Source organism: Musa acuminata, chromosome BXJ3-2, assembly GCF_036884655.1.
Source record: "Musa acuminata AAA Group cultivar baxijiao chromosome BXJ3-2, Cavendish_Baxijiao_AAA, whole genome shotgun sequence".
Lineage (NCBI taxonomy): Eukaryota > Viridiplantae > Streptophyta > Magnoliopsida > Zingiberales > Musaceae > Musa > Musa acuminata.
In genome coordinates, this window is record NC_088350.1 from 34,769,705 (window position 1) to 34,789,940 (window position 20,236).

Consider the following 20,236-nt stretch of genomic DNA (forward strand, 5'->3'; position numbering starts at 1 on the left):
TAAATAATCCCTCTCATCAAAAGGAAGGGAAAAAGGAAAAAAAAAAAGCATTAAAATACAAAAGCATTCACCACCGACCATCGAAGCCACAAAGAAGCACAAAATTTACAAAAGAATATCATAGGTTACATTATTCCTGAAGAAAACAGGAAAACAACAACATCATCAAACACCACCCTACCAAGAAAAAAGGTAGCATCTTGCCACAAACCCTCTGATTCCTGATGCCAAGGAGACGCTTATCTTTTACAAGAATCTGTGGGGTGTTCTTAACACTCCTAAAGAAAAAATATAAACACCTCATTCTCCAAAAAAAGAATATAGAAACTTATGCTAGGGCTATAATGCCAGGAATCCGATGAATAATGCAGCTTTAACATGGACTACATCACTGTGCAGTTGCACTTGGACTCCAACTTTGGGGGCTTCACACTCTCACCTGTGTGTAAAGCCTCAGCGTTGCAAGATGCCAACTCCGAGTTCTTGACATTGTCTCTCACCTCCACACTTGGCATCTCGTTGGCGGCTGCCAATTTTTTTCGATTAATCTTTCGTGACCTGTGATTGTTTTTGGTGGCCATCTTTTGCAGATCCTTCTTACTGGAAACGGAATTTCCCATAAATGTAATTGCCCGATAAGAAGACTCGTATAGAGCCGACTCCTTTTCCATCGCAATTGTTGCAGCTTTGTGAGCCACATCATGGACGATAGAACTGCAGAACAGTATGGTATCTGTTGCTTCTTCCAGAGTAAAACTTCTTTGCACAATTTTCCTTGGAGCTTCGACCGTTATGATTGGTTCTTCTGTGAGAGTCGATGGTCAGTAACAAATAAAGTTTTTACTTATAAATACAAAAAGTAAAGACTAATTTATTTGTCTATAAAAGTTTATTATAAACGGACAAATAATAACTTAAAATGACATACCACTAGAAGGGTCCTCAGCAATTTTAGGTTCCACTTCAGAAATCAACACATCCTTGTCTGATGTGGAAATGGAATCTTCTTGGAAATCCTCCACAGAGTATGGCATTTGAGATGTACAATCATCATGTAAATCCTGGAAACCGACCATATCATTTTGCTCGTCTAATGTCGCAACAGATGAGCAATGTGTTGCGACGTGAGCAACATCATCTTGACAGCCAGTAGCGCTCGGCGTATGATTGCCTTCAATGGAAGATGAATCTGGGGTGGCAATTGGTGCCTCTACTTCTGGACTCTTGTTGTTACCGGAAAGTACTTCTTTAGCATGTTCACAAGAGTCACTGCTCTCAACTATATCATCACACATTTGAAGACTAATATGCTGACTTGATTGTGATGGCAAGACACGTGTTGCCAAAGATGTATCATCATCGCCGGACACATTTATGCCTACAACAGCTTGCTCGGTGGATGTATGCTTCATCACATTCAAATCTTTATCTCCGAAAGATCTCTCTGGATTTTGAGCATCCGATAGTATCTTTTCTATGGCATCACTCTCAACAGCTCCAATAATACTACATGAAACTTCTTCAGCTCCGATTTGGGAATGGACCAGTGTTTCTATGGCAATACTTGAAGTTTTCGAATGTGGACCACAGCCCTGGGTGCCAGTATGACTTTCACCTCTCGCATCCTGTGTCTCACACTTTGTGCTGCTTAATTGGCATAGAATGTGGCCATCTGTTTGTCCACGTGATCCCATATCAAGAGAGGAAGAAGCAGAAGAACTATCCCTTCCAAGGCTATGCTTCATGACATTGATATTATCTCTTCCATGAGAAGACTCAGCGAGAAATATATTTGCAGCAGAAAAGGCCTTCCCTTGCACGACAGGCCACTTTCTGCTGCTTGACTTGTTCATCAAAACTACTGCTATGCCTGTGCTTTCAGAATTGTCAACCTGGTCAATTTGACTGGGAGTTGGCTGTGATTGTTGAGATTCATAGTTGCTACTAGATTCTGGAGCATACAACTCAGCTGGTATAAGGACTTCCTGTTCAGAAAGGTTTTCATCCCTCTTATCATTCGCCAACAGAAATAATCCACTGTCCACAGAGAGATGACTTACTTCTTCACTGCTTTGCTCATGTTGGCAAGGCTCAATGCCAGTTCTAATCTCAGTCAGTTCAGGTATTTCTATTTGGGGTTGCACCTTGCGGTCCATTGTGTCATTTCTATCACTCTGGTTTCCAACTCGTATAGTCCGAGGTTCTTCTGAATCAATCGATCCATATGTTCCAGAACATTCTTCACAAACATCCACATCTATATCTGTAACCACGAAGTGTCTATCACATTTCAAGCAAATACTCATTGTTTCATTAGAATCAATCTTGGAACATTCAGCACCATGTGAACCTCGACAAGCAACTGCCGTATTTAGTGAATCACTATCATTGCCTGAAGAATGGTCCAACTTGGTGTTAATTTTATTGCGCACACTTGAATCAGAAATCTCATTACCACTTTGAAGTTTTGCAGAACAAGTGTCATTGCCAATGTGTTCACTTATCTCATCCAAGATAAACACTTCCTCCTGGAATGAAGGATCTTGTGTCTTCTCCAATTCACCAGTAAGAACGCTCCGGTCATGGTCATTGTCCTCCAAATCAGGGACAACGCTGGCACCATGTTCAGAGCTTGTATTGCTGCTAGTTGTAAGTGAAGAATACCGAGAGAACATAGGTCTATGCACATTGGTTGTTTTCCCAACATAAAACGTGCTGGCAGGAACACTCGATAACAATGGCCTGAACATGTCTTGAGGAGCTTTATGATGATCCTACAGATTATCAGAATAAATAGAAACTTCAGTAAGTGCAAAGAGTATGGTTGACAGAAGAATCAACACCAAGTGAATATAACGAAGTAGTTGTAATTCTCATCAAGTTAAGACAAACAAGCAAACATCGAGAAGATATTAAGTAATGTACCAAGCTTTCAAAAGTTCATAAGCAATCAAAACATATGATAATTTCCATTTCTTGAAATAGATAAACGTGCATTAGCAGACACCTCTTTAGCTTCATGTTTAGATATCTTTAAAAAACAAGAATACAATTCATGCAATGTTGCTATCCATGCAATTGCTGGACAAGCTTTACACACAGGGAGATTGTGTAAGAATTTCAGTAGAGGAAAAGCATTAGAATAATCAGCTAAATGGAAAATATATTAATAAAATTCGGAATGCTAAATAAGAATGTTGAGACAGATTTCATCCTGACAAATTGGTTTTAGCTTATGTGGAATGTGACTAATTCTCATAAAACTACTCCAGATTACTTGGTAAGTGAAGACTGTTAATTTTAAGAAGCATAATAATATTTTAAATATCTCATTGATGAATGTTCAATATAATTCCTAGTAACTGCCATATGGGTTATTACGGAAATTATCTGATGGTGCGACAGCTCATATGTAAATCATTCACAGGCAAACTGTTCATATGATAGTAAGTAGAAAATGCAAATCAGCAATTGTATATTCTGTTTGTCATCAGAGCCATAAATTCTTGTAGCTTGCATCCTGAAGAGAATTTCAGTCCCTCGCATCATGAATTCTTCAGTTTTTGTCTGTTCTCTTTCAAGATCTGGAGATCCCTAAGGTTGGCAACATAAACACAGAGGACATTCTAGAAATTATGATTATGGTTAATAACCTGTTAAGTAAGAATAATAAGGTACAAAACCACAAGGGTAAAAATTTAGCTATTGTTTTGCAACTATAGCAGCAACTTATGATTAAAAAGATAATCGCCCGATACAGAGCAATTGACGAACAAATTTGGTACACCAGCATTCAAATTGATGCAGGTTAATGGGGATGACAAGAGGGATATGTTTGGCACTTTCTTTTTATTTTTGCAGGGATGTGTATGTTACCCTGACATAAGGAGGAATAGTTTTGATGTTTTGATGTTACATAGGGATATTTATGATACTTTTCCCTAGAGATAGAAGCCTCCTTAAGTTCTTCACTATTTTTCCTGTCTTTCTTCTCCCATCATCTCCACATGGAGATGATTGGCAAGCAAGCAGGTTTGTGAAGAATACAAGTGACCCAAGGACCAATGCAGCTACTACAGAAGCCAAAGTTGATAAAACTGGGGTTAGTGATGAGATGTATGGTACCTTTTGGCTCATCACTAACCTTATACTGTACTGCTACAGAATTCATGTACCTAATGCAGCACGCCAATGCCACTTTGTGAAAAATGTAACAAAAAAATTGAAAGAAAGATAAAAGCAACAATTGATACCTTACCATCTGTCTAAGTGCAGAATCAAAGGATCTTTTTGGTACAGAACTCGCAGATGAAGATCTGGAAGGTTTTTTTGAGACCATTACAGCTCTGCTGTTTGCAAAAGCACCATATTTTCTTGTAGTAGCAATAGGAGAAACTCCCACAGAAGCATGTGAATCAGTATCATCATCGCAAGAAGTTGACACAGATGGCTTACTAATAGAACTAAAGGGGTTCCGTTCACTATTTTGTGATGAGCTGGCACTTCTTGAAGCAGATGGTGATATTGACTGCCTTCTAAATTTTGATGAACCTGTTCCATTTGTAGATGCAGGAGACAAACCCCGTACATGTGATGTTGACCGATCTGTTAGAGAAGTTCGAAGGTTTGGTGGTGCATCTGTGGAGAATCCAGGAAGATTTGATTGCCAACCTCGCAATTTCGGTGAGGAAGAATTGCCACGATTTGTCCTTACAGGGGATGTTCCCCTTGTAGAAGAGTATGCCAGCCCAGTGGACCCAGTACTCATCCTCCGTACCGTGGGAGTCGAAGACCTTTGAGTCAGTGGTGAAGGCTTGGCTGGAGGAGTGGAAGGTCTTCGTGAGGGTGTTGCTGATCGCGGAACAGGAAGTGGGCTAGAGCGGGGAACTGAAGATGGTCTAGTTCGTGAATGAGTTACACTGCTAGTAGATGTTGGAGATGAACTTAATCGACATGGACTCGCGCTGCTCCTATTTGTCCTCGAAGTCTTCTCACTCTGTGACCACATAAAAAGATATCAAAGACATTGCTAGCAAAAGAGGGGAAATGTGAAGGAAAAACTGGTTACACATGCAAGATCAATGTCACAAAAGGGAGTTATACCGTGGATGTTCTTGAGATTGAAATGGGTTGACTTCTTATCCTGCCTCTGGACACATTAGTAGGTTGAGGCTCATCATCATCCAACGAAGGAAATAGGGGGGTCTCAGGAGGAGTCAACAACCTGCTTGGTAACAAGAAATTAATTAGTCATTACTTCACATGGCTAAACCACAAACAATGATTAAAAGTGTTTTGCATTGCTGAGTGAATACAACATAATCAAACTTAAAAAGGAAGAGAGTAGCATGAGAAGTTATAACAGGTTCAATATTTTTTGGCTGTTAAGGTACTGGCACTTGATAATACAATTAAAGTTTGCACAAACATAGAAATAGACCCAAGTGCCTCACAAGGACTTAAAATGAGGAGAAAATAATTTCTATGGAGTTATCAATATGCAGATTCTCTTATATGGGGAACTTACCAGTCATAGTCATGTTTCTCGCCATCTGCATTGAGCAGATCACTGCTCTCTCCTTGAGCTGGAATGGTGATCCCAAGCTTGAAATTTGGAAAATATTTTAATTTTGCTGATGACATTAAAAAAAGAGATCGGTTGAAAGCCAGTTTTAGAAAACTGAACAAGAATGCAAAATAAAGAAAACCTACAGAACAAAAAGCAACGGTGGAGTTGAGGCATTACATATAGAATCATCAAAATCATCAGAAGATTGCAGCAAGAAGTTGTCCCTCTCACGGTTCTGCATCTCGTTGAACAGGACAAGATCATCATCCTTGGCCCTCAGTGGAAATTTACTCTCTATACTGCGGCCCCTCGTGTGGAAACCCTCCGTCCGTATCTCCCTCACAGGAAAGCGCCTCGATGAGGGCGAAGGAGGCATCTTTCACACCTTCAGTATTCCTTACAGACAAGATTCCTTCCGGCTCCTTGCTCGACGATGCGGGTTGTCATATGCCAAAAAATCCAATAGCATAGAACCTTCCATACAGAAGGATTAGGTGCCGATGTCACTGCAACAGCCTATCACACAGAATTTGCAAATGCTAACATTAAAAATGAGCAGCAAAAACAAACAAAACCTTCTTTGATGCAGAAAACAACAAATTAGAAACAGTCAGCAGCTTCAGCCGTGTTCTTAACTATTCTCTACGTTCTAACACACAATGCCACATAAAAGTGGAAACTGGTCAGCAAGCAAAGTGGCAAACCATCAAAAGCGAAGCAAGAGCACATCAAACTTGCAGAATTCTGATAGAGGACTGCACGTTATCAAGCACCAGACAGACATTCTAGGTAAAAATCCAAGCTTTCCGCAACAATTCAGGACAAAGCTAGGAATCTCAAACAAACTACAGAGTCCCCTCACGAGAGATCCCACATGTCATGATTTCGTACCTCCCAAAGCTCCTACTACCTCCGATCTGTCCCCCCTCCACCTAGGGTTTCTCCACCAACCGCGAGGCTACGCGCAAAAGCTGGCGCCTTTGCGCGTCACCGCTCCCGTTCAGCTCGAATTCGTGGCACGGACAAGCAGCATTCAGAGATTGACGCCGGAATCGAGCGGGAAACCCGATCGCAGAAGGAAGGGCCCCAGTTCTCCTGGATTCGCAGGTCGGGGTGAGTCGCGCGTAGGGGAATTTGCACGGATTTTGGCAAGGATCGAAGGAAGAGGAGGAGCGGAGGAAGAAGAGCGCTCACCGATCTCGTTAGGGCTTCTCTTCCTTCGATCTCTTTAACTGTTTCCACGGTTTCGTTGCCACACTCTTCTCACAGCTGCTGTTGCTGCAACAACTACTTCTACTCGTTTAGATAATTGGGACAAAATTACTGGAATGCCACTACAGGACCGGAATTAGAATGGATTAACGAGTTAATCTATGGGATTAATGATGGAACTCAATTAGCACTTAATTAACTCATGAAACCAATCTATCCATAATAATAATAATTATTATTTTAATATATTTTGGCATTTATAATTCGTGCAATCACACTGTTTTGTGCTTGAATTTGGGTTATATTAGAATTCCACATGCATACATGGAAGTAGAAAGATCATTCTGTCTTGATTTGGAACTCGATTAGTACCTAATTAACACAGACAAACCAATTAATCTATGGCACGTGGCAAAAAAAAAATTCTTCTCAATAATTTGTGAAATAACAACTTTTCCAATTGTTAATTTGGTATCGATTAGAATTCCAACACACATACATAGTAAGTAGTCCTTAATCAACACATGCAACCTCACTTTGGTTGATTAGGCATTTAATTAACCATATTTATATTGTTAATGGACTCTACTTTGGCGGGTAGTCTTAACCATAGAACTATAATTAACCTCTCATCCAGGCGGCAATTTGGGGGTTTATTGCAATGACAGGGGTAATTTTATGAACGGCCTATGATTTGATTAAGCCGCACTCGACTACGACGCCGCACCTCCGAGAAACCAAACCCGGGCAACCATTGGATGACTTCCCGGGGGCCCACCCAATTCATGACTCGATGTGCGTTCGCATTCTGAACGTTGCTTAGAAGAGAATAAGCGTAGGAAAGCTGCGGCCGAGACAGCATCTAAGAAGCATTGGTGGGGGCCAAGCTTGCATTTGAAGGACTAATGCTGGGTGGGGTTTGTTGGCATGCACATAATATATCCATTATGGAAGCCTTCTCACATCTTTAGTATAGTGAGGCCGAAAATAATTACATATGTGATTCGGTTGATAATTACATATTTGATACGCTAATTATTCAAGATTTTATTTTAGAATTATTTTTTGATTTACAATAATTCTAAAGGCATCTCCGGAGCTGAGATCGAGTCTGATCGGGTCCAACCCAATTCGGATTGGGTCCGTTCGGGCCGACCCACCGAAATTGCAGCTCGGGATTGGGTCGATGCGCCACATCTAGTACATTTTAAACAACTCGATAGGATGCGTACACCTCACAGATCGCACCCACGTGTCGCTTCAGAGCAAGGAGTGTAGCAAATAATTTACAGAGTCTTTTGCTTGGAATCCGAAGGCCGAGAGAAGTCCAAGTCAAAAGAAACGTGCTGGTTTTAGTGACCTTTGTAGCCAAATCATCGACGTCGATTCCGCAGGTTGAACGGCGAAGCCGACGCTGAATCGGATCACGGCCGTCCATCGGAAATAGATGGACGTACACCAGGAGACCGTATTCTTACCGTCGGATCGGATTAAATAACGGTCAAGATGTCTCCTAGCACCGACCAGGACGACCCCGCGGGTCCTATAAATATGTCAGGCGATGGCTTTCGGATCCGGTCGCTGTTCGCTCTATCCGTCGCTGGGCTTCGGGAGATCCCGTGTGGGCGCGTGTTGTCGAGGAGAAAGAGAGGCGAGAGGCGAAGGGGCGGGCGCGAAGCGAGGAAAGAGAGGGGCTGTTCGATTTCTAGGGTTTTTCTTGAGAGGGCCCCCCTGGTGGCTCCGTCCTTCGATTCAGGTTTTGGAATTTGCTATTGCTTTGGGTCTTTAATGATTTAGGTTTTGCTTCCTGCTGTTTCGTGGATGAATATGGCTGGGGTTTCGTACCTTCTCATGTTTGGATTTGGATAGACGAAATTGGATTCGGATGTCGAGATACCGGGTTTTTTGGATCCCGGTACCTAATTATGTTTTAGGGTTTCTTTTGATTGATGTGCTTTTGAGGTTTGGGTCCATTTTGTAGGGGGGATTTTGCCCACAATTTAGAAGTATATTTGGGGTTTTGCTTCTGGTTTTGGGAGAAGCTTCGATTAGCTTTTGCTGGTAAAGTTCCATTGCTGAAGGGTAGAATTTTGTGTAAGTTAGGATTTTGATCTTTGATACCTCGTGGTGCGATTCTGAGGTATTTAGGGATTTATAGATTGACTTTTGCTTGTGAGAGTGGATTGGTAAAGCATAATTTTTTTTAAATCAGGATTTTGACATTTTCTTGGGCAGCAAGCTTGGATTTGAGGGTTAGTTGTGATAGTTACTTGATTCATTTGTGCATATTTGAATGTAAACATCGGATGATTAAGAGCAATCTGATACCGTGAATATTTCTCCCAGCTGACGACTGAGAACAAAGATGCACTCATCCTGTTGATTTTTTTTTTTTTTAGTGAACTGCAAAAAGAAAAGATGACCAAATTATTTTCAGCAAATAGATTGCATTCATTGCAAAATGGATAATCTTTTGTGATCTTTTTGAATGACTGATGTGAACAGTTGTCTTGGATTTACCGTATGGCACCTACAGTTCTTTTAGAGTACACCAAAGAGAAACAGATGAAGAGAAGTTCACATGATCTTTCTTTTGCTACGAAGGGGAGAAAACAGAAATTATCTCAAGGATATCGTTCTGGTTCCATCAATGACTACCAGTATAACTCTGAGAAGATTAATGAATCAGAAGGTTTTGGCATTGCAATACGTGCTGACTCCTCGGATAATTCTAGTGCTCCAAAGAGGAAGAAGTGCGTTAATGCAAATGTGGCCAGATGCAATGATTTTGGTGTCCCAGTGCAGGTGATTTCTCTGTCAAAGATGTCTAGTTCTCAGAGAGAAGAAGTGAAAATGAGACTAAGATCAGAGCTAGGACAGATTCAGTTGTTTCAGAAGCAACTGTTTTCTAGGAGTGTGACATCCCTTGGCATTAGCACATCATCTTCGTTTGATGTCAGTGAGAAAAAACATGATCAGCGGAGTGGTTCCCAAATGAGGCGTGGGATATCAGGAAGGTTTGAGTCTTCAAAAACGAATGCGCCTCCGCCTCCTGTGACCGATTCAAATTTAGTGTTGATGAAAGAATGTGAGGTGCTCCTCAGTCGATTGATGACACACCACTATGCTTGGGTCTTCAATGAACCAGTAGATGTAGAGAAGCTGAACATTCCAGATTACTACACTGTCATTAAGCATCCAATGGACTTTGGCACCATCAGCACTAAATTATCCTCAGATGCCTATCCCAGCCCACAGGGTTTTGCTGCAGATGTGAGGCTCACTTTCACAAATGCAATGACCTATAACCCACCTAGTAATAGCGTTCATATCATGGCAAATAAGCTCAGCAAGTTCTTTGAAACTCGGTGGAAAACCATAGAGAAAAAGTTAGCTGCAGCGGATGCTGTTATTAAGAAAGAATTTCAGGTTGTTAAGCCTGAGTTTTCCTCCAGCAAGAGGAAAATGCCTCCTACTGACGACAATAATCCTGTGCCTAAGAGGACAAAACCCAAGATGACGGACGACGAGAAACAAAGTCTGACCAGACTGTTGGAGTCGCTTTTGGCAGATCTACCAGATCACATTATTGATTTTCTGAGACGACGGAGTGGCAATGTAAACCAAAGCAGTGATGAAATAGAGATAGATATTGAATCTTTTGCCGATGACACACTCTTTGAGTTGCAGAACCTTCTGGATAGCCATATGCAAGAGAGAGAAATGAGACACCAGGCCGAGCAAGTGAATGAAAATGGTGTTAGCACGTCACAGTTGCATCCTTGCAAAGGTTTGCCCTCGTTGTGTATATGGTATTTTGAAGAACAAGTGTAGTTATAATAAGTCAGAAAATTAGTCTTGTGCCTTCCTGTTCATTTGCAGGCAATGATCTTGCTGACGAGGAAGTAGATATATGTGGTGACGATCCTCCCATGTCTAGCTACCCTACTCTGGAGATTCAAACGGACACTAAGGCAACAAATGTCAATTGTAGCAGTTCAAGCAATTCAAGTAGTGATTCAGGTTCTTCCAGTGGTGTGTATTTCTTTGCATGCATTATAGTTTATGCATACATTTTATATCCATTTGCTCTTGTTTTTATTTTAAGCAGTCATGCCAGTATGTCGGTCTGGCTGTTAGGAGAGAAGAGGAGCGGAATGGGTGTTTTTCTTTTTTTTTTGGGAGGGGGGAGGGGTTGTTGGTGGTGGATTTATATAGGTGTAGATCTTCATGTAACGTGGAAGTGTTTATGATGGTTTGTGGCTTCTGAATACATTAGACAATTTTTGGGTCATTTTTTTTAGGGCCATGGCTTGTGGATTTAGAGTTATGCGTAAGCTAAGTACGCTATTTCCTTCCACATTTTATTTTTTCCCATCCTCAACCCTTTTTGTGTGATGCATTTCTGGCTTCAGTTGTGGATTAGATGTGGGTTGGATGTTATGTAAACAAAGATATAAACTACGGGGTTAGTTCTCATCATTTCTTTTCCTGCCTTACATATGCGTTTAGTAGTTCCTTTTTTTTTTTTGTCAATTATAGTTGATCCTAAACTTTATTTTTTCATGTATTTAGACTCCGATAGTTCTAGCGAGAGCGAATCGGAGGATGAAGTTACTATTCCGAAGAATGCTAAGGTATGTTCCAAACTTTGCTTTCTGGACCATGAATATAGTGTCTCTAGAACTAATTTCCCCTCTTCGTTGAGTGCTCTCTTTTTTTTTTGCACTGTTTAGAAATGTGTTCTTCTGAGAAAAAGAGTTAAGGACTGAAATTTTTTATTCCTGTCCTCTATCAGAAAAATTCTGGAAATAAGGCAGGTTCTGATCAAGAGAAAAGTGATGTAATGAACCCATTTGATGCGAACCGTGAGTTTCTGATATTAGAAACTGTTGGTTTGAAAGGAAAGAAAATCAAGGTATTTTTAGTTGCATTGAACAGTCCTATAACTTAAAACTATTGGCAACTTGCAGGACCTTCGAATGGGTTGAATTTCTCAGAGAAGGATGCTGATCCTAAACCCTTATTGGTTGGATCTGATGAATGTCAAGAGGGTAAGCATGAATTTCTAAGAAGAAATATACTGCCTAGGGTCCCAAGCTTTTTATTTGCATGGATTGGCTTATCTTCCCCCCCTATAAATTTTAGGGGATCATACACCATCTGAGAGAAAAGTCTCCCCGGAAAAGCTATATAGAGCTGCTTTACTGAGGAGTCGTTTTGCTGATACTATTGTGAAAGCTCGGGAGAAAACTCTCGGTCAGGTTGGTTGAACAGAGGCTAATCTGCTGCAATTTTAGTACTTCTGCTCTTATGCATGTAGCAGGTGACCATCATAATCCTGACTGGTCATATATATTGCTGCTCAGTGTGATAAGGGGGATCCTGAAAAACTGCAGCGTGAGAGGGAGGAAATTGAGCGTCAGCAAAGGGAAGGTAATAATGATTATCACCGATGATATCTTTGCACCAGTTACTGAAGTTCATTTTGTTAAGGAACTTTTGTTCTCTACTGGAATAGAGAAAGCGCGGCTTCAAGCAGAAGCTAAGGCTGCTGAGGATGCTCGTAAACGAGCTGAAGCAGCAGCTGCGGCTGAAGCTAAGCGCAAAATAGAGCTTGAGAGAGAAGCAGCACGTCAGGCATTGTTGAAGGCAAGTACTTGTGTATGTTTGGTGAGATTCTTCGAGTGTCCTTTATCGTATGTTTTTATTAACCATAGTTTTTCTAATGTCATTGCAGATTGAGAAGACAGTGGACATCAATGAAGACTGTCGGATTCTTAAAGATCTGGAAATGCTCGGGACAGTTCCAGCTGAAAATGAGAAGCACACAGGTTATTCTCTGGATGGCATAGGAGGCTTCAGACTTGGGGGGAGTAACCCTTTAGAGCGACTCGGGCTATTCATGAAAGTGGATGATGAAGAAGAGGAAGAGGTTGAACATAAAAGTGCTCCTGTAAATGATGTCGAGGAGGGAGAGATCGATTGAGAGTATTCTCCTCCATACACTGGTTTTGCTCTTGGATCTTGTCAGAACTAAGAATTCTGACATCTGCAGAAGATGATGCATCCCAAGTGATTTGGCTGTCACCTTCTTGGACGCAGAGTTTGCTACCTTTTGGGGTAATTAATTGACGGCTAAATGGGCGGTCAAGGTGGTCTATTTTCCGTGGCGTACATTCAAGTTTGGAAATTGAGTTTTTCCACCCAGAAGAAGGATATGGTGTTGCGTGTAGATCTGCTTGATTGGTGACAAGGTGGCTGTCTAATTATGATTTGTACATAGAGGATTGACCGATTTGGTCCTTGTAATCCGAACAGCTGGCATCCTATGCTGGGGATCATTACTCTGCATCCCTTGGTGAAATGGTGCGTGCATGAAGTCGTGATTCTTCTAGCTTTGTTTTCACAAGATAGGTTTCTTTACATATTCCCTCCCAACTGTACAGGGAAGCTAACGGTGTGGAAACAATTTCCCCGAGTCTCATTTTTTAGATGGTTAGCATTTTACCGATATCTCATTCTTCTGTTCTCTGCATTATGCCTTATGAATTAGCTTTTTTTGTGGAATTTTGTGCATCCAAGAGCAAAATGCATACCTTCTTTTCTAGTGCTCTTTTTTGGTGTACCTGCAAGATTGAAAACTAGTGCTCTCTTATTTGTCAGCTTGATTCTCTGTTCTTGTGATCATGTGACTGAACTATGTTATTTGCACTAACCTTTTTAAGTCTGAGATCATAGCCACAGTTATTGTGGTCCTGTCTTCATGATATTATATCGTCTGCTACTTTATTATGCCCCCCCTGGTGATTACCATGGGCTTGTGATGTTTGGTTAAATCCTGTGTCACATTGTTTCCCAATAATTGTAAAAGTTACTGCTGTTCATATAATTGCTATAGTGTTTATCCTTTCCGTGATCCGTAAGAAACAGCCTCGAGTTTTGAGGACATGTCTTTGGCTCTCTTTAAAATATGTAATCCACATGCTACCAAACGCATTTATCATAGCTTTCTTTCGTTATCTTCAAACTCGCAATCAAATCTACCATGTTGTAAACGTGAAAACCGCGTGTTCTCTCTCGAGTTTTGCATTTTTTAAATGATGGCAGTGTGACAGCTGAGGAAGAAGGCCTTGGCGTGAAGGAAATGTATCACAGCATGCTGTAAGTAGTAAACCTTCAAGCAAAAGCTTCTCGATCACACTGCCTTTTCCTTGGATGCATCCATATGTATTATCATTATTACTCTTTGTCGATAGCATTACATCTAAAATCTGAAATCTATAAACGAAAAACGATCTCCATTATCATATTCTTAACATCAAGGATTTAACGAGGAGCGAAGACTCTATTATTCGTCGAGACTGCAAGCAATCTTTACCAACCATTTGCGGAGCGGTCCTCGCAGTCACCATCCTATTAGGCTCATCCATTCCCCGAAACGAATGACTTCGACAAGAAGCAAGACGATAAAGATACCGTCACTCGATTAATTGGTTTGCTAACGAGTCGTATTTGCTCGACGCAATGGAGCTGCAAATTTCTTTCTCTTGACGTTGACTTCATCCGGTCCGATCAAACTACATCATCCGCAATGTACGTTTCTCCCTTTCACCACCAACGAATACATAGAGAGGCAGGCAGATCGGTCCATGCGAGTTTGGAACGCTCGTCCGATGAGTTGAAATATTTCTCTCCAAGGATGAAACGCATGAATCGAGAAACTACTCATCTCGAAGAGACAGACATTTAAGAGTCCATCGACGCAAGTAACACGTCCTCGCGTTCATCCCTCGATAAACACACCGGCAGACCGAAGACGGAACCATCTTATCATCCGAACGATCCGACGGTCGAAAACCGTCCGTATCTACCACCATGTCGTCATCCGATCCAAACCGATGGGACGGCCCAGATCAACCCGGAGCTACCGGCTCGTGTCGGTAGAAGATCGAAAGCAGGCGCTGCCCCGCGGGTCGGCACGTGTCGGTGGCTCTCCAACCATCGACGCTACCCTTCTTCTCCCCGTCGAACAGCGAACGAACGAACGACGACGGAAGGCCACATTGCGAAAACACCCCTCGAGTTGGTACTTTTCTTCGATCGCTCCGACTCCGTCGCACGGCCCGTGTTGTGCACGAACTTTAAAGCCGAAGTGGTGTCACGCATATGCCCCTGTAGAATTTTGGATTTAGAGGGGGTGTTGGAAACGAAATTTAGGCTTCGGGGAGGGAGATCTATGTAAAATCAACGCGGCTAAATTGGGAGGAGAGGGGCAGATTCGCCTTCGGTTCCTTCTCTTTCTCCGACGCTTTCGACCCTCTTCTCGTGGCCGCAGAGAGGGGAGAAATAGAGGTTTTGGTGTATTCGGCTCCGTTCTCTCCGAAACCCTAGGATTTCCTCTCTCTCCGCCATCAGTTCGTCTCCCTGCGTGCGATTTTCTTGCTGGATCTGTGGTGGACTCGTTACCCTCCTTTTATCTGCTCCGGTAAAAGGAACTGTCTTTTAGATTTTTGTGTACCGTTTAGGTGAATCGATTTGAGGGAAAGGTTGATTCTTGAAGACGTGTTAGGGTCGGGTTGGGTGCTAGATTAGATTGTTAATCCTTTTTTTTGTGTTGCCGTTGGTAGACGATCCTTTCCTCCGATCTCCTTTCGTGTAGGGTCCGGCTCAAGAGGGCTCAATGAAATTTTTGGGGCTGGTTTTTTTGTTTGCTATCAAAAATTGAGGGTTTTCTTGGGGTTCTGAAGATTAGGTCAGCTTAGGCTTACCAGATACAGATTAAAAGTACCGTCTTGGAATAATTGGAGTACAGATCAAAATTCTTTCTTTTGATTTTGATACACAAGTTGGGTTTGAACGAGAAAGAATTTGGGTGCTTAGGGTTCGTTAGCATGGCCTTAAATTTTTCATCTTGTTCTGTCTTTTCTACCCCGTTTGTTCATACCGATGATGAGTCCTCTCGATCGAGATGCGAGAGGAGCCCTCTTGTCTCGTATTGGGACACTGGAAGTGATTATGGTTACGTTGAAGGGGATAGTGGGTCGACCGATGTGGAAGGTGCGTTTGATCCGGTCGACCTGCTTCCCGATGATCCATTCGGGATGGGGCTTGACGACAGCATGGGAGTTGCGATAGCCAGCCTTCTCGAGGTCAGTGGCAGTGACTTTTTTGGGTGGACGCTCTTGTATTCACCTGAAACTCAGTTTTACCATGATGGTTGGATGGAGGAATGTGATGGCTGGGACGATGGGGACTTCACAGGATTGTCTGTTCGGGAAGCCGGAGATGAAATTTTGGAATCTGGCTTGGATATGGGACATTCTTTAAATTGCAATCGTGCAGAAGAAGCTCGCCCCATCATAGATGATGGTACCCCACACGAGGGACTGCTCTTCTCGCTCGGGTATTTGGGTGTTCGGGATCTCCTCTCCGTAGAAGGGGTCTGCAGGTCCTTGCGTTTTGCTGTTCAGAGTGATACTCTCTTGTGGAGATGTATCCATATCGACTCTCCTCTAAGTGAGAAGATAACTGATGATGTGTTGCTGCGGCTAACACAGAGAGCTCAAGGGAATCTGCAGTGCTTGAGCCTGACGGGTTGTTCAAGGATCACTGATGATGGCCTGAAGCGAGTGCTGGACAATAATCCAAGGCTGAGGAAGGTTAGTATCGATGAGTACAAATCTTGCATCAGTTTGTTTACTGTTTCCATCACCCTGAACTTATTTTGGATATGTTCCTCCTACGTTGTAATTCAATTTGCAGAAATTATGTGGATTGTCTCTGTATATGATGGTGCTGCTTCTTCTGATCGTTTTCTTTTCTCATAAATTTATGGCAGATATGAATTTTTTACCATTACGGCTCATTGTTATAGGTGACCTGATACTACTGGTTGGTGACAACATCTGACATGAAAATTTTCATGCCAATACCATGCGTGGGTTCTATCTACTGTTTTGTCTAGCATAACAACAGAGCATAACTTGTTCTTTGGTTGAAGCTATTTTTGGTGGGTCAGGACTTATCAACTCTGTTGGGAATTTATAAGATTATCTTGAAATTAAAGAAAGTGATTCAAAGTTGCTGAAAGATATAATCTCGTCGTGGATCTTTTGTTTTTTATTTCTGAATGGTATCTTTTGTTATTTGTTTATAATCATTGTAATGCATGCTATTAGTTAGTTTTTTTATCAATGTTCATGCGTAGCCATTTATAGTAATGAGCTTCTTCAAGGAGTTTGGCAACTCTTTCTGCTGTTGCTTCCTCTTTGTTGCTGTAAATTGATTATTAACCGGAAAAAGCATACATTTTAGCAAGACTTAGTTAAGATTTTTTTTAATGAGAGATTCATTAGACTCTTCGTTATATACTTTTGTTACGAGGGAGACTTACATGTACAGGCGCTTTCATGTTTTAGATTTAGATACTCTGCGAACATACTTCTTTGGCATTTGAACTTTTTGGATTATTTGTGTATACTTGGAGCGAAATGAGTTATTCCTGGAGTGAAATATGAATGGTCAACGTGCATGCACATTTGACCAATTATTTCCATTCAAATTCAGAATTTTAAACATCGATCTAGAAATTTTATTCTTATTGTTGTCTTCATATGGAGTGTCTTGCAATTTTTTGGAGGATTTATGCATTTCTTGACTACATGTTGTACTATGTATAGGTTTCTTCTAGTCCATTGATGATGACTCCATTTAATCTAAATGTTTATTGATCGTCCTTCTATTCAAATAAAATGAAGGATGGCTTAGTGCATTAGGCTCATCAATATATGCCTTATTTTCGCAAGCACTGAGGCTATTTTATTATTGGTCATCCAGGTTGCAGAGGAGCAGGCTTAGTGTCATGCCAAGGCTTGCCCTTGGTTTATTTAAACCTATAAATTAGCTGTTGATATTGTTTAAATTTATGACAAAAGAGACCGTGGTGTTAAGCTGTTAGAGGCTTAACACCATGGTTTGTCTCTCAGAGACCTGTCCTGATGCGTGAGGCAAGCTACACACATTGATTAAGTGCGAATAAAAATGAAACAAACCAAAAGTTGGGTTGCCTTTATCATCCCTAATACCTGGTTTGGAGGGAGCCTTGTGCATTAGATATATTTTGTAAAGTATTGGGGTGTGTTTTTAGGTCTTTTCCTTTTTAATCTTACACATGGTCTGTATATCAAGCTGGTAAAGTTTTGTTGAATTTTTATTATTATGACCTAAGTGGATACTTAAATCGATATAAATATCCTTCAATAATTTCTTACATTTACCATGACTTAATGTTGAAGCTTTATTATTCATTTATATGCTAGTTTATTTGTAAGGATGTTCTAATATGAACCACATATGTGTCTGCATGGGCCATAGTATATCGTGTATGCCTTGTAGCATCAAGATCATGTGTTTGTTGCGACCACTTTTTGGAGAGTTAAAAAGTATAATTCTCCATTTTTGAGTTAACATTCCCTTGTAGCGTCATGAACATAGTAGGATATGCTTTTCTACATACTTTTGGCCTTACGTTGTTTATATTCAGTGACGATAGATTAACAATTCGTTTTTGGCCCATGCAGTTAAGTGTTCCTGGATGTGTGAGACTAAGTCTTGATGGCATTATAAACAGCCTGAAAGTATTGCAATCCCAAGGTATGCCAGGAATAGAACACCTCAAGCTTGGTAGGCTTTTCATTGTATCCGAAGAACAATATGGGGAGTTGAAGTTGTTGCTAGGTGCAGAGCAACTTCAGCAAGCCAAACATCGGAAACCAAGGTTCTACCACACCGATCGCTCATCTCCTACTTGTGATGATGACTGCATTATCGATATCGAGTTGTGTCCGTTGTGTCAGAAATACAAGCTTGTTTACGACTGTCCTTCTGAGAGTTGTAAAGGAAAGGGTTCTAAGCAGTGCAGGGCTTGCGATGTTTGCATTGCGAGGTGTATTCAGTGTGGGAAATGCATTAAAGACTGTAGGTATGTTGAGACATTTTGTCTCGAATATCTATGTTCAGGTTGTTGGAAGCTACCACTGGTTGTTCATGAGAGCAACGAAGAGAAGTGAATATGCACCAGTATGGCGTACCTTTCATTCAAGAAATTGGTGATGTGAGATATTGTTGCTTAATATGACCCAAGAAATTTACACAAGTGTCATTTCACTCCTTGTTGGTCTATTCTGAGTGAGGGAGGTTTACGTCCTTGAGGTTATCACTGTTTGATCTTAGTCAAGTTGAGCAAGTATTCGGGTTAATTATATACATACAGGGAATAAAGAAGAAATGAAATTAAAGAAAAAAAGGAAAATTACAGTGTTGATATCAGTGTGTTTCTGAGCATATGAGCAGCTTAAGAACAGCTCAAGAGATTACCAGGTGACTTCGACTTGCTGTCTATTTGATACCTTTATGATGGACACTGTTTGAGGCTAACTGTTGACTTCTCTGTTGCCTCGTGCAGAGATCCAATCTCCATGTGTGCCGACACTCTGGAGATGGAAAATGATCAGAGTTTGCAAGAAAAGCATTATTATTGCTGTTCACATTGATTTCTTTGGGAAATGATTTGTTATGACCTGAAGATAATTTCCGCTGGTGATGTTTGTGAAATTAATCTCATGCTGGCTGTGATATAACATTATATTGCTTAGGAGATGTGTGTTTTATATAACTTGTGGATATTGTGGTGTTGTCTTTGTAGAAAGTTTACATTGTATGACTTGCCCATTTAATCTCCTCGTCAGACTGTATTTATTACCCTTTCAACTGCGATTGGAGTATGGCTATGTTTCATTATCGATTGAAAAATAAGCTACTTATTTAATTTTTTTGTGGATTGAAACCTAATATTCTTAAATGGGTGTCGGCGTGTGATTACTGTTTTTCTTGTTATTAGTGGGAGCCATATGAGTATGATTGACTCTGTCGATCGAGGCCCTCTTGTCTCATGTTGAATAAACTAAAGTTGGTGATTTTTTTTTTCGAAAAAAGAATTTCTTTTCTTTTTTTTATTATATAATATCTCATGTTTTTCTTTTTCTCAAATAGCGTTCTCGATTTTTATAATTTCGATGGGATATATATATATATATATATATATATATATATATATATATATATAAAACCTTTTCCTTACCTTAGAGTAGTAGATTTGGGAGACTCAACTCTGTTATCCATGTGGCAAATGTGCAACTTTAATATCCTCGATGTTTTCATCGTCAGAACTGTTGGATACTTAAAGAGTGTTAAAGGCTAATAATAATACTAATAAAATCTTAATTGTGTTGTGCAAATAGTAGAACAATGCCACAGATATAACCCAAAGCAGTTTCAGATCTTCGAAATGGAGCAACATGTAGTATGTTCTACCTACTCCTTTCAGAGTATTTGACAGCATGAGATTCCCCCACTGACTGAATGTTCTACCTGCTTTAATTTTCCCAAGAACCT

At 40.9% G+C, this 20,236-nt stretch overlaps 3 protein-coding genes across 8 annotated transcripts; 2 read left to right on the forward strand and 1 right to left on the reverse strand.

The window, feature by feature from the left end:
• Window positions 1-82: 82 nt before the first annotated feature.
• On the reverse strand, window positions 83-6,864 carry LOC135584677 (uncharacterized). Of its 4 annotated transcripts, XM_065139839.1 has the most exons (8): window positions 6,764-6,841; window positions 6,461-6,664; window positions 5,747-6,085; window positions 5,528-5,633; window positions 5,104-5,224; window positions 4,259-4,996; window positions 929-2,774; window positions 83-805 (listed from the first exon to the last, which is right to left on the reverse strand). In XM_065139839.1, exons 3-8 carry the CDS (start codon window positions 5,943-5,945, stop codon window positions 384-386), a joined length of 3,432 nt encoding a protein of 1,143 aa, XP_064995911.1. In that variant the 5' UTR covers window positions 5,946-6,085; window positions 6,461-6,664; window positions 6,764-6,841; the 3' UTR covers window positions 83-383. The 4 variants fall into 4 exon arrangements, with proteins under 4 accessions (XP_064995911.1, XP_064995912.1, XP_064995913.1 ...); XM_065139840.1 differs by lacking the exon at window positions 6,461-6,664 and having other exon boundaries at window positions 6,764-6,864; XM_065139841.1 differs by having other exon boundaries at window positions 83-802; window positions 6,461-6,833.
• Window positions 6,865-8,364: 1,500 nt separating this feature from the next.
• Window positions 8,365-13,391, forward strand: LOC135631775 (transcription factor GTE9-like). 2 transcript variants are annotated; one of them, XM_065139654.1, is made up of 10 exons: window positions 8,365-8,537; window positions 9,287-10,571; window positions 10,664-10,816; window positions 11,357-11,418; window positions 11,580-11,649; window positions 11,755-11,835; window positions 11,930-12,045; window positions 12,151-12,217; window positions 12,303-12,433; window positions 12,522-13,391. In XM_065139654.1, exons 2-10 carry the CDS (start codon window positions 9,305-9,307, stop codon window positions 12,768-12,770), a joined length of 2,196 nt encoding a protein of 731 aa, XP_064995726.1. In that variant the 5' UTR covers window positions 8,365-8,537; window positions 9,287-9,304; the 3' UTR covers window positions 12,771-13,391. The 2 variants fall into 2 exon arrangements, with proteins under 2 accessions (XP_064995726.1, XP_064995727.1); XM_065139655.1 differs by having other exon boundaries at window positions 8,365-10,571; window positions 10,664-10,804.
• A 1,446-nt stretch (window positions 13,392-14,837) lies between these two features.
• Window positions 14,838-19,610, forward strand: LOC135632023 (F-box protein SKIP14-like). Of its 2 annotated transcripts, XR_010494577.1 has the most exons (3): window positions 14,838-16,443; window positions 18,364-19,162; window positions 19,248-19,610. XR_010494577.1 is itself a non-coding variant. In XM_065140296.1 (2 exons), the coding sequence occupies exons 1-2, from the start codon at window positions 15,676-15,678 to the stop codon at window positions 18,850-18,852; spliced, it is 1,257 nt and encodes a 418-aa protein (XP_064996368.1). In that variant the 5' UTR covers window positions 14,838-15,675; the 3' UTR covers window positions 18,853-19,610. The 2 variants fall into 2 exon arrangements, 1 of the variants encoding a protein (XP_064996368.1); XM_065140296.1 differs by having other exon boundaries at window positions 18,364-19,610.
• The last annotated feature ends 626 nt before the right edge of the window (window positions 19,611-20,236 follow it).

What these genes read in the sequence shown, in the direction of transcription:
- LOC135584677 (XM_065139840.1), bottom strand. Translation starts at nt 5,945, where the DNA reads ATGCCTCCTTCGCCCTCATCGAGGCGCTTTCCTGTGAGGGAGATACGG. An exon ending in CAATCTCAAGAACATCCACG is followed by an intron (nt 4,997 to 5,103) that starts GTATAACTCCCT and finishes ATGTGGTCACAG; the next exon opens with AGTGAGAAGACTTCGAGGAC. An exon ending in ATTCTGCACTTAGACAGATG is followed by an intron (nt 2,775 to 4,258) that starts GTAAGGTATCAA and finishes GATAATCTGTAG; the next exon opens with GATCATCATAAAGCTCCTCA.
- LOC135631775 (XM_065139654.1), top strand. Translation starts at nt 9,305, where the DNA reads ATGGCACCTACAGTTCTTTTAGAGTACACCAAAGAGAAACAGATGAAG. An exon ending in ATCTGATGAATGTCAAGAGG is followed by an intron (nt 11,836 to 11,929) that starts GTAAGCATGAAT and finishes TATAAATTTTAG; the next exon opens with GGGATCATACACCATCTGAG. An exon ending in GGGAGAAAACTCTCGGTCAG is followed by an intron (nt 12,046 to 12,150) that starts GTTGGTTGAACA and finishes ATTGCTGCTCAG; the next exon opens with TGTGATAAGGGGGATCCTGA.
- LOC135632023 (XM_065140296.1), top strand. Translation starts at nt 15,676, where the DNA reads ATGGCCTTAAATTTTTCATCTTGTTCTGTCTTTTCTACCCCGTTTGTT. An exon ending in ATAATCCAAGGCTGAGGAAG is followed by an intron (nt 16,444 to 18,363) that starts GTTAGTATCGAT and finishes TGGCCCATGCAG; the next exon opens with TTAAGTGTTCCTGGATGTGT.